The following is a 13,410-nucleotide window of genomic DNA, read 5'->3' on the forward strand; positions in this document are numbered from 1 at the left end:
ATGAACCGACATCAGACATTTAACATTTTGTTCTTTTAAATCAGAAAGATTAATTTTATAAATGTTGTTTTTCCTCTTGCCTGTGAAAAGGACAGAGCCATCGTTCTGATTAATGGCTTTACATGTTTTTTGATTAAAGATTACATCATAACCGTTATCACTTAATTGACTTATGGATAACAAGTTATGCATTAATCCTTCTACGTAAAGGACATCAGATATAGAGGGAAGAGTACCATTACCAATAGTTCCGGAGCCTCTGATCCTTCCTTTCTGATCTCCTCCGAAGCCTACAAACCCAGCGTCTTTAAGTTCCAGACTTTGGAACATAGACTTTCTTCCCGTCATGTGTCGCGAGCATCCAGAGTCCAGGTACCATGACTGGTGTCTGAACTTTGTTGCATAGGATATCTGCAACATAAACAATCTTATCTTTCGGTACCCAGAATCTCTTGGGTCCTTTCTGATTAGTTTTCCCAGAGTTTCTTATAACTTTGGGTTTTCTAGCATTTTCAAATTTTTGTTCTTGTGTGTGTGTATAGTGATACGAAAATGGAGATTTAAGTTGGTCACTAGTAGAAGTTTTATCTTCCTTAGGATCATACCCAATTCCCTTTTTATTGTTCTGACTGACTCCATAAATCATGGATGCCATAATACTCCTACCTATTCCATTTTTCAGAAATTCTTGAAAGGCTTCTTCGTATTCATAAATTAATTTATTTGAAGTTTGTGGTGCTTGAGACAACGCTTCTTCTAATTCTAAGCTTTTTCTTTTTGCTCTATCTCTTTCTAATGTTAAAGATCTGATTGTATCTTCCTGCGCTAGAATTGTCATCTCAAACTTGCCACATTCTTCAAATTTTGCCTTAAGACAGCCTTTTATGTTTTTAAGCTTTTGTTTTAATTTCTGATATGAGCTAAGAGTTTCTGACAAGCATGATTCTAGATCAGATCGAGAGAGTTCAGAAAATACCTCTTTAGATTCTTCATCTGAGCTGCTCCTGGATGTGGTAGCCATAAGTGCCACGTTGGCCTTTTCATCAGAGTCAGATTCTGATGACCCAGATTCACTATCATCCCAGGTAGCCATTAATCCTTTCTTTGTCCTGAAGGTATTTTTCTTGAAGCTTTCTTTTCTAGAATTGTCTTTCTTTAGCTTGGGGCATTCATTCCTGTAGTGACCTGTTTCTTTACATTCATAACAAGTAATATCTTTGTTAGTTTTACCTTTTGAGGTTGATTCTGATCGATCCCCTCTGGGTCTTGGTCTTCTGAAGTTGTTGTTCCTCTTTTTCCAGAGTTGTTTAACTCTTCTGGTAAGGAGGGACAATTCTTCTTCATCATCAGAATCTTCTAGTTCAGAGTCATCAGTATCTTCAGTTTCTGCCTGGAGAGCTTTGGTTCTGTCAGGTTTGCGTCTTTCATATCTGGACTTTAATGCTACGGACTTGTTCCTTTTCTGAGGCTCATCTTCCTCTAGTTCTATCTCATGGCTTCTGAGGGAACTGACAAGTTCTTCAAGACTGATATTGTTCAGATCCTTTGACAGCTTCAGAGCAGTAACCATGGGTCTCCATTTCTTTGGCAGACTTCTGACTATCTTTTTGACGTGGTCTGCAGTTGTGTATCCTTTGTCTAGAAATTTGAGACCTGCAATCAGAGTTTGGAATCTAGAGAACATTGCCTCTATGGCTTCATCATCTTCCATTTTGAAAGCTTCATATTTCTGGATAAGCGCCAGAGCCTTTATCTCTTTGACCTGAGAGTTTCCTTCATGAGTCATCCTCAGAGAGTCAAGTATGTCTTTGGCTGTTTCTCTGTTGGTGATCTTTTCATACTCGTTGTAAGATATAGCATTGAGGAGTATGGTTCTGGCCTTGTGATGATTTTTGAAAACTCGCTTCTGATCATCTGACATCTTACTTCTGGGAACTTCAGCTCCATCCTCTGTGACATGAGGTTTGTATCCATCTATGACAATGTCCCAGAGATCAGCATCATAGCCTAGAAAGAAACTTTCGATTCTATCTTTCCAGTAATCGAATTTCTCTCCATCAAAGACAGGAGGCTTAGCATTGTAACTATCCTTTTCATTTGTGTGGGCCATAGTTTTTCTCGTTCTGGATCTCTCTACACTGTTAAGTGTTTGATTAGAAAATCAATAACAGAGCCGGAGCTCTGATACCAATTGAAGGTGAGAAAAACAAGAAAGGGGGGTTTGAATTGTTTTTGGAAAATAAGCGCTTTTTCAAAATGAAAATCACACAAGGATTTTATACTGGTTCGCTTATAACACAAAGCTACTCCAGTCCACCCGGCCAAGGTGATTTCGCCTTCAACAAGGACTTAATCCACTAATCTTGAAAGATTGTTTACAAACAACGTCTAAGAGAAAGATCTCTTAGTCCTCTCAAGTATACAGACTACGCAGAGTCACTTGAGGAAAATAAAACAATAGACGAAAGACAATGTAATCTAGAGTGCTTCTAAGATAAGCAAATATTACAACAGTAAGAACAAAGTGTTTCACGTACTAAGCAAAAGTTTCGTGAAGATTGAGAGAATAAAACGTTTTTATGTGTGTTGATGTTTCAGTAAAATCTTGTAGTACCCTCAATGTTGATTTGCAATCCTTTATATATAAGAGAAGGATCCGTTGAAAAATCATAGCAGATAATAACTCTTGAATAATAATTAGTGCCATAACTTATGTTGCTTGTTGCCAAAACAACTTTCTCTCCTTGAATGACTACTTTCCAAAAATAGTTCCTTTTCATTTGAATTTTGGAGTTAACGTCTCTTTCTGTATTAGGAAATCCATTTCCATAACTTTATTTGAAGTTAACGTTACTCTTCCTTATTTAGCAATTCCATAATCAGAGTCTTCGTGTTTCTGGAGATCTTGGAATCTTGCTATCTAACTTCTGATGTTGATCTCTTTTGAGTTCTGATGGTTTCTTCAGATAGCGCTGAGAACTTCTGGAGTTTGACATACCGTTGTTCAGAGTCAGAACTTCTAGAGCGTACTTCTTGTTCAGATGCTTCTGATATTTTGCTGTTTTGCTTAGAGTTAGACTTTCTTGAACGTGTTTCTACTTCAGATGCTTCTGGTCTTCTGATAATTTGTATCTGATATGATTCTGTATCTGATGATTTCTTCCTTCTTTTCTTAGAACCCTGCACACTTAGAAACTTTTCGTTAGGGTGCCATTTTTGGTTTCATCCTTTGTTATCATCAAAATCATGGAATCTGTTGTAGAACAATTTTTGTTCTTACAGTTAGAACATTATGTTCAACATGTGCCCCTTCTGCACTAGAACCAGCTTGAGCAAACTCCATGTTGTTTTGCATAATGAAACCAATCCCAAAAGGATCAATAAAATAAATAAACAAATAAATAAAAAGGGAAAAGAGAAAGGCGTCAAGTGAGAAATAGAGATCCTAAACCAATTGAAAAAATATATATAAAATGCAGTATCTAGGATTCAAAGCTAGGTTACTGCTAGTTATATCCCCTCGGTTTTGCCCAAAACTAAAGGTATAAGTTGTACTTTTTTTAGACAAAAATTAAACATGGCACTCCTAGGACATATACCTCGATTTTTTGTTGGTCGAGGTGAAAGATTTGTCATAAAACGACTAATTTGTAGTAGTGACAAGACTAAAATTCATTAATGAAAAAGTTTAGAAATTACAAAAGGTTCAAACAATGGGGCGAAATAACTGAATCAAACACAATATCTAAAAGCCTAGCCATAAAGAGAAACTCATCCTTAATGGCGAATTGATCTCACTAAAACATTTCACCTTACGCGCCTCATGCTTGGGAGATTATGTATCTTTAATTCTGTTTTGGACCGAGGATTTAAATAGCATGATAACAATCACAGACCGAAGGAGTAGGTTGGGTTGCAGTTTGGAGTATTAAGAGTTAAACCAAGACTATCAAGATCCTGTTATAATTGGGTTCGATAAACCCGTTTCATGGATCAGGTTGGTCTTTACGTCCCAAAACCAATGCAAGAGGAATACTCGGAAAGGAGGTTAGGCAAACAACAAACATTAGTCGGACAAGATCAAAGGTCGCTACGTCCTAAAAAACTAGGGCAAGCTCGTCCAAGAAGGATCGCTTGTTAAGGCTCGTCGAAAAATCGTTAATAGGTCTCAAGAAAGCACTTCGCCCTTACACGGTTCATGCTTGAATGACTATGTGTATGTTTGGCTTTGTGTTAAGCCTTGGGAAAGCACTTCACCCATACACGACTCATACTTGAGAGATTGTGTACATATTTGAGGTTTTAATAGGCCTTAAGAAAGTACTTCGTCCTTACACAACTCATTCTTTAGGGGTTGTGTTCATGTCTGATCTCTTGGGACAGGTTTAAAATTGAACGGAGTCAATCCGAATCGAGTGCAACTCCCTCAGTCTATGTAATTTATCAAAAAGAACATATTCTGGTTGATTTAGCTAATGTGTCAGACTGATTATATCGGACTGATTATATCGGTTCAAGTCTAGCATAGGTCAATATCTAATTGAGATATGATGGAAAGACATTTATTACCGGTGGAGAATATCAAGATCCGAGATTTGAAGCAATCAAATTTGATTCTCAATCACCGTTAACATGTCATATCAATCAGGATCAATCGCATTAAATAACCTTTAATAAACTTTTGTATAAGGCAGATTATACTATTATTTTAGTATAAGAGCGCAAGAGGAGCATAAATACACAATTGACATCGTAAGATCTAAAATTCTCCAAGGTATTCACCTGAACTTTGAAGTCCTCTAATATCCACCAATTTTAATAGTACTCCGAAGCCATTCGTGATATCTACCGGAACCTTAATAGGACTATGGAACCCTCTGCGGTATTTTTCAGAATTTTAGTAGAACTCTAAAATCCTTATGAAATATCCATCAAAAACTCTAGTGAGACTATGATATGAAAGAGCTTGAAGTGATACAAATTTATGCAAGTGAGATACTTGTATTTTTGTCTAACATATACACTTTCAAATTTATAATACAAGGAAAATTCACCCCTCTCAAACTAAACCTTTTCTCAACGTATACTTTCTTTGAATGTTTCATGAAATTTACATAAAGAAGCAGTAAATATATAATAATAAAAATATTTGCAACAAATGAGAGACCTATCACAATCATATGGAAATGATAATATATTTTATTTGTACATAAGAAAACATGTAGTGTAAATGAATTTATTTACACTTGCATATTTTCTTGCAAAAGAGGAATCTTCTTGTCCAAAGAATCTGAGCTTTCCTCACTACTTTTCTCATCTTCATCTCCTTTGAATTCTCCATATAATATCGTATAATACCCCATTCCAATCACACTTGCTCCTATCACACTGCACAATTTTTTTCATTAACATAAAAAAATAAATCATATAACCAAACTGTGAGGGAGAATTAATCCAAGTATTATTATTACCTTCCATAATGAAGACTATTAGGAAAGAAGCAAACTCCAAAAGTGGTAGCAAAAGCAATACCAAAAGGCTTGAACTGTGGCACATAAAGTGAACCCTTCATTCTACTCAACCAAATTTGAATATTTGGACGAATCACACCCCCAAATATGCCCTAAAATATTACATTACCATTATCACTTTTTTGTTGTTGGATTAAAAGTTTATATCATATAGATCATCTGCGGAAAAAATCCAATACTTACCGTTACAACAACGAGAATAAGCTCCATGTTATGCTTTAGCTTCCAAGAATTTACATCACTCTCAAATATGCATGAGACTATTGCACTAAGAACTGTCCCTAGCAAGGTATAATAAGAAACCATCTTCATTGGTTCTTGATATTGCTTAACAGTTTCTTTCTAGTAGTATGAAGAGAACACAAAAAAAAAAGTTAACTAGAATCAAGTTAAAGATTCAAAAGGTAATTTGAAAAGTAGTTAAAAATGAAAGTAGTACCTGAATAAAGTTGGTAATTGAAACTGAGAAAGAAGCAGCAGCAAGCAAAATGCCACCAAAAACCCAAAATTCAGGTGTTGAGGAAAAGACAAAAAGTTGCTTAGTATATCTAAGGTGGTGAGAAGAGGGTCTTATGAGTGGCCCTTTGAAGAATTCAGCTACTATTGCTCCCATTAATGACACTATTATACCAATTATTTGAACTTGCATACCAGAGTTTTTCAAATTCAACTCCACCTTCCTAAAATAAAATCAATTAGTTATATATTAATTTTTTTATATATAAATCAGGTTTCTTCTGCACACGCAACTTCACAAATTAATCCATGAAACAGAAAGAACCACAATAGATGGCAAAACTCTATCTCAAAAAATTTAACACCTTGGTTTATATTAAAGAAGAGAAAAAATGAGTAGAAGTTTTGAAGATGAACCTGTGAATGATATTAAGGAGAAAAGTAAAGGTTGGGATCAAGTGGCTCATGGCACATACAAGTATTGGAGAACTGTAACTTAGACCCAAAAATAAAAGTGTCTGAGTCATAGTTATTCTGCAAAATCCATCAGCCACAACAAAAAATTGTTATGATACCTTTTGATTCATGTAACAAATAATACTGAATAAGACATAGAGAATATTTACCCTGTGAAACCCATAAGCAAGAATCTTTTAAACAAAGAGAAAGTAAAAAGTGGCTTCTCCTTTCTGTGAAAACAAGATTAGGACTAAAATTAATCATCCATGCAAACAACTTCACGCGCGCGCACATACACACGAACATGGATATAGAGAAAGAGAAAGAAATAGTGCACCTGTTTTGGTGGTTTAATAAAAAGGAAGAAGGAAACAAAACTATAGTGGCCAAAGCATTGGTATAAACAATGAACACAAATGGACTCATTCCATTTGTTATTGCAGTTTTTGCAAATATAGTTAGTCCTATAGTGCACCCTTCCATAATCACCATCACTATGAATGGTATCAATTCTGAAGTCCTAATCTCACCCTCCATTTATTTTTGTTTTCCTGAGTTGTTGGAGGTTGAATATGAACCACAAAACACAACAACTAGAGTTTCTTTTGAAAGAAAAGCAAGTTGGTGTTGGAAATATAAAGAGGACCATGCATATGTGAGTAACCTTTCATAGAAATGTGAAGCTACTTTGTGAGAGAAGTTGCAACTCGAGTGTCTCTAGTTTATTAAACAATAGACCAAAACATGACGTAACATTGAATTTTAAATCATTTTACTCTTTTGGCTTTTTGTTTTTGAGTTTAGATCTTGCGCACATGTACTTTATAATTAACCTTAGAATAATTAAGGACCAATAACTTGAAACTTTTAAGTATGTTTGTGAATGGTTTAGTGGTGGACATTGTTTGTGGCTCCACCATTATATGAATTTTTTTGGCGTTTTTGATTTTAAGTATCACCTAACCAATGGCGTGTGATTAAGAAAGACTTGAATGGAATCTAGAGAAACTTAATGCTTTTCTATGGAATCTCTTTTGTGTGTGTGAATCTTCTGAGTTTTTCTATCAATCTTATTCAACTTTTTTGGTTGAAATTTGAATTGATGCGCATGACAAGTTGGTGGTGGGCCTGTTGGTGAAGCCTGATATGTGATGGGGCTGATAGAGTCAATAGAATTGAGAAAGTAAACTAACAAATTGAGCCCATAACTATTTGTTGTTTTTGTTCCTTCACAATTTGAAAGGTTTTTCAGACAGAGAATAAGACTTCAATTATTTTTCTTTATTGTAAGATTGACAAAACAAATAACATAAAATTTTCAACTAAAAGGTATTGAGTCCCTCACAAGTTTTGTGTACATTCATAATCATATCCACAACGTGCAAGTAATATATAGTTTTTCAAATGATACTTTAAATTATGAAACATATATACACCATAACCATTTTTGATCAATTTTTTTCCTTTAACTTTATTAATGTTTTTCAAACTCATTCATATTTATCTAAAAACTCATCATTACATTATAATAATTGACATGAAGAAATGTTAAACATGATGTCTAGGATAATGCGTATAATCAAATTGTGATAGTTTAACTTATATAAGATGATGAATTAAAAAAGGAATATGGGAACATATAGAATAGTTAACTCAATTCGGTGCAAACAACACTTATGTCTGAGGGGTTTCCAACACAAGAAAAAAAATTCACTATCAATAGTATTAGTACACTTAGTCTTACATGAACACACTTTGTTCATAGCATCTTCCTAATACTACACAATAACTTTTTATTTAAGACTCCCCATAATTATGAGAACTCTCTCACTTTCTCTCAATCACTAACCCTAGTGATCAACTTCAATAAACAACTTAAAAAATATTGAATTACAACTCAACTAAACAAAAAAACATTATTTCTTATGATCTAAATGTGAGCACTAGCGTGGTGTACAAGCAACACAAACAAATGACTCAACTAAAAGCTTAACATAAAGAATCTTCAATCAAACTCGTCGTCTTCCATGTTAGAATGAGTCTCTTTAAATAGCAATACCTAGCTAGGCTTTTCTCCCGTGGACATTTGAATTTTAATCATCAGATATGATGGAGATTTGGTTAAGATTTGTTTTCCAAAACATCTCCACTAAAAGATTTGATTTGATTTGAATTTAAATTTAGATCTCCATAATTTAAATTTGATCTTATTGAATTATCAACCAAATCTAACTAATTAGATTATTGAGAGATATCAACAAATCAATCGCACACGAGTCTAGAAGCACACTCAGAAATCACAAAAAATGCGTCAAAGTTTGAACTGCAACATGGACCAGATGTGCCACGCATGTTGGAACATCATGTCCCATATGTGTCCTTTCTTCACCAAAACATCTTGTACACTCCATATTATTTTGCATAATGTAGTTAATCCAAAAGGAACAACAATCTCCCCTTTAGAAAGTTTTGGAAAAACAACTCTTTCACATATTATAAGATATGCAATACACACTGAGTACCATAAACAAACACTCAGAGCAAACATCAGTAGCAGCAGAAGTACAAAATTAAAATAACACACATCAACGGCATAATTCAGTAGCAAACATCAATAGTTCAAGTGGTTGCTACACATCAGTCAATCAGTCACACAATGATGCTCCCATAATCAGTCAAGCACACAAGCACACATGCATGCATACAAACAAGGTCAGTAGTGGTCAACATTCGGTTAGGTCAGCACACACCAGAACACACCACTGCACAAAGTTGGTTCACTCAGAACACACAAGTACATCATCTCAAACAGGAATCCAGAGTTGAGGGTTAGATGATAGGCCAAATGCCCCAGCATGTGAGAACACAATCATAACACCATAGTTAATTAGGAACATATTCCTGACAAATTTCTACTCCTCATTTTTGTCAAAATTTGGCAAAGTTAGTAGCATTGTCAGCACAATCAATGAACATATTAGTCAGGAGTAGACACATATCAGTCATGAACACAGATGTTGAACCTAATACCAGAACATCAGGACTGAAAATCATATTTTATGCGTATTAGATCAATGAGGCAATACAAACTAATTGTTAATTCTACATTATCATTACAAAATCAACAACCCTAAAAGTGTGGCCATATACATTGGCCAAAATGACAACTTAAAGAAAGTAAAAACTGTATCTAATCAACACCGAACCACATCAGACACCACATGTCATACCAGATGTGTGGCACATCCTAGTTGACATCTGTAAAAAAAATTAATCTTCAGAGTTGTCATCCTTTTCTTCACTTTCAGATTCCTCTTCTTCACTATCACCTTATTTTTCATCTTCACCTTCCTTCTCGCTGGTCATCATATCGATCAATTCATCCACGCTTTTCTTCCTTATGGTGCTTGCATTAATCGTTGCTTGCAGAGCCTTGGACCTTTCCATCAGTTTATGTAACACATCCTTTTAGTGGCTTTGGAAACAAAATAAGGATTCTCATTTGCAGCTTGTCCTTAGTTTCTTGGCACCATAATGTCTGGGGCATGTGCTCCAACAAATAGTATATAGTTAAGAGTCAGTGGCAATGGCTTTTTATTCTTCATTTCTTCAGCATGCACAATATTGAGATGTTGCTTCAAGATGATCCCAATGATTAAGCAAAGAAAATATATTGGAAGCTTTACAACATATGAGTCAACGTGTTTCATAGTCTGGTTAAACACATATAAAGATGAGAATAAATGAGGCCATGCAATGTGAATAATCTTTCATAGAAATATGAAGTTGCTTTGCGAGAGAAGTTGCAACTCGAGTGTCTCTAGTTTATTAAACAACTGTTGGATTTGGGCTCTCTTCCTATATGGAGAAAGATCCAAATATGATTAGCCTATTTGTCTCACTTATTTAAGTGAATAGGATCAATTTAGGATTGAGAGAGATAGAGAAAAAATAAGGATTCAAAAGAGAGAGAAAATGAGAGAAACTCATTTCCGTTTTCCTGCAACCAGTCTCACTAATCGAAGATCCCCGATTCGTTAACCGTTGGATCGAGCTCAAATTTGGAGAGGATCTTTATGACACGTGTATATAACTTTTGACCGTCCATAACTTTGAAAAAGCTTCTGAGGTGAGAGTTATGTGCTTCGCACTTAAGCTACAAATTTGGAAAAAAAAATCGGCTTTTTTATTCTTATTTGTAAGCTAGTTTGCTTTGTGATTCGCAGTTGTTAGCACTAGTTTGTGAATTACTTTAAGACTCTCTTGTATCCTTAATTGATTATAGTGGAGTTATTTCTTTGTTTTGGACGACTCGTGGTTTTTACTCTCATATTGATGGATTTTCCACGTTAAAAATATTGGTGTTCTTTTCTGCCATTATATGTTCGATTTGTCGTCTTATATCGGGAGTTTGAACATCAACAAGTATGTGGTTTTATTTGAAAATATGTAGAAGATAATATTTACATTCATATTTCTAATGAGACACATGCAAAAACTTTGTGGGAGAAGATATAGTCTTTGTATGCCTCAAAATCAGGGAGTAATAAATTGTTCTTGTTGAATAGCTTCATAACTTTGAAGTATAAGGAGGAGACTTCTATTTCAGATCACTTGAGTGAATTTCAAAGGCTCCTTGATCAGATGTCAGGAATGCGTATCAAATTTGATGATGAACTTTTAGGACTATTTTTATTGTTATCTTTACCAGAGTCTTGGGAGACGTTTCGGGTTTCTATCACAAGTTCTACTCCAAGAGGTGTTGTTTCTTTGGAAACGGTTAAGGGTGGTAGTTTTAATAAGGAGATAAGAAGGAAGGCACAAGGTACTTCATCTCAATCCGAGGTACTTGTCACTAAAAATAGGGGGAGAAGTCATAAAAAGGAATCAAATGGTGGTAGAGAGAATAGCATAAGCAAGTTCAAGCCGCAATACAAGAATCTGGAGTGTCATTATTGTCATAATATATATATATATATATATATATATATATATATATATATATATATATATATATATATACGTTTTATTACTATTATTTTTGTTGATTATTTTATTATTATTATTATTTATTATTATTTTTATTATTATTATTATTATTAATTATTATTATTATTGTTATTATTATTGTTAATTATTATTATTTTTAATTATTATTATTGTAATTATTATTGTTAACTATTATTATTCATTATTATTGTTTATTACTACCATTATCATCTTTATTGTTTATTATTATTTTTGTATTTATTTATTGATTAAATTGTTAAAGAAAAAAATTGATTTATTGGTCTCATCGGTTTTTCACAAATGCGTTGCAATTTCGGAACTAAGAATTTAACTTCAGAAATTGCTTAAACGCATTAAGTTTTGTTGACCGACCTTAAGTAGGGTGATTCCTACATGAATCGTCTTACGATTGTTTAACATAGCGCTAAATTCTTTAGTTTAACTGTCGTTTGTTTCCATTAAAAAAATGTCGCTTAAATCATCGGTGTTCCCCAGATGCGTTGCAATTTCGAAGTTAAAAATTTAATTTAACTTCAGAAATTGCTTAAACACATAGAGTTTTATTGACCGGCCTCAGATAGGGTGATCCTAAATGAATCGTTTTACGATTTCTTAACATAACGTTAAATTTTGTAGTTCAAATTTCTGATTTATTTCTGATCTCTTGGCTTTCTCTTGGGCCTTCTTACAACGAGATTTTTGTTATTTACAGTTTTTTATTGTGCTTGTGTTGTTAATTGTTGTACTATATTCTCATTTGAAAAATTGTACCCCCAATTCACGTAATGTGTAATAAATTTACCATTTTCCTTTATTGCTATTATATTAGTTAATTATTAACTCAATGTTAAAATCAACACTTTCGAAAAAAGAAGAACAAAGAATAAATCAAATATTTGATCCAACGTCGAGCAATTTTCCTAAATTAGAATCATTTCCACTATCAATTTCTCCATCATTTCCAAAACCTTTAAATCATTAAATTTTGTTTCAATTCACCGCAAATAATGAAAACCTCGATCAAACATCGAGTGTCTTTTCCCAATCAAATCCAAAATATCTAATCATATTTAAACACCATTTCGAAAAGGGTGAAAAAGAAGATGGTCTAGAGCCTTCGATTCTTCTCCTTAATTATTTGGATATGAGTTGCCTTACTCGACCATTCGAGCAATTGTCATTTGTTAAAAAATTCTAATCTGATTCACCTCAAATCTCTTTACTAATCAAACTTAAGTCAAACCCATTTTCATAATAAACTTGGACAAAAAAGGAGGTGGTCTAGGGCCTTTTATTCTCTTCCCCAGGTACTTGGATACGAGTAGCCGTACTCGGTCATCCGAGTATTTGTCATCCGTCCAAAATACATTAAGCTTATCTAAATCCTTTTACAATTAAGGACGAAAAAAGAGATGGTTTAGAGTCTTCTATTCGTCTTCTCGAGTACTTGGATACGAGTAGACTTACTCGACCATTTGAGTAATCTTCATTCAACAAATCAAACTTATTTTCTGCCCTTATGCGACTTCGAAAACATTTTCAGAAACAAGTATGCTATATCCATATTCGACATGAAACAAACAAAGACTTCTGCCTCCAAGAGCGAGAAGCAAGTAAAGGTTTAATCACTCGATATGTCTAAAGGATCACTCCTTACAAGAAAAAATCCAGTAGTTCTTTCTAAGTAGAACTATGTAGCATTGAGTTCTCCGTAGCACTTGGAGATATATAGGAGGAGGATAGAGAAATCTTGTCAGGCACCCATTTAATAAAAAACTTTTTCCTTTCTTTCTTTTTCTCACTCAGTAAGTAGAAGAAAATAATTAACCTCGCACTAACACTCTATCACAAATCTAACTAAGAGGTTCTCGTTGAGTATAATAGACATGGAAGGTGTTAATACCTTCCACTTGCGTAACCGACTCCCGAACCTGAATTTGGTGGAGACATGGAG

At 34.0% G+C, this 13,410-nt stretch overlaps 1 protein-coding gene across 1 annotated transcript; it reads right to left on the minus strand.

The window, feature by feature from the left end:
* Window positions 1-5,063: 5,063 nt before the first annotated feature.
* Window positions 5,064-7,152, minus strand: LOC127087761 (WAT1-related protein At1g70260). The gene is made up of 7 exons (XM_051028696.1): window positions 6,784-7,152; window positions 6,614-6,676; window positions 6,405-6,521; window positions 5,971-6,211; window positions 5,715-5,873; window positions 5,472-5,623; window positions 5,064-5,388 (listed from the first exon to the last, which is right to left on the minus strand). Exons 1-7 carry the CDS (start codon window positions 6,981-6,983, stop codon window positions 5,241-5,243), a joined length of 1,080 nt encoding a protein of 359 aa, XP_050884653.1. The 5' UTR covers window positions 6,984-7,152; the 3' UTR covers window positions 5,064-5,240.
* Between the last annotated feature and the right edge of the window lie 6,258 nt (window positions 7,153-13,410).

Source organism: Lathyrus oleraceus, chromosome 5 (genome assembly GCF_024323335.1).
Source record: "Lathyrus oleraceus cultivar Zhongwan6 chromosome 5, CAAS_Psat_ZW6_1.0, whole genome shotgun sequence".
NCBI classification, from domain to species: Eukaryota; Viridiplantae; Streptophyta; class Magnoliopsida; order Fabales; family Fabaceae; genus Lathyrus; species Lathyrus oleraceus.

Coding starts and splice junctions, on each gene's coding strand:
- LOC127087761 (XM_051028696.1), bottom strand. CDS start 6,983: ATGGAGGGTGAGATTAGGACTTCAGAATTGATACCATTCATAGTGATG. Junction 6,677..6,783: donor TTATTAAACCACCAAAACAG/GTGCACTATTTC, acceptor TTGTTTTCACAG/AAAGGAGAAGCCACTTTTTA. Junction 6,522..6,613: donor TTGCTTATGGGTTTCACAGG/GTAAATATTCTC, acceptor TGGATTTTGCAG/AATAACTATGACTCAGACAC.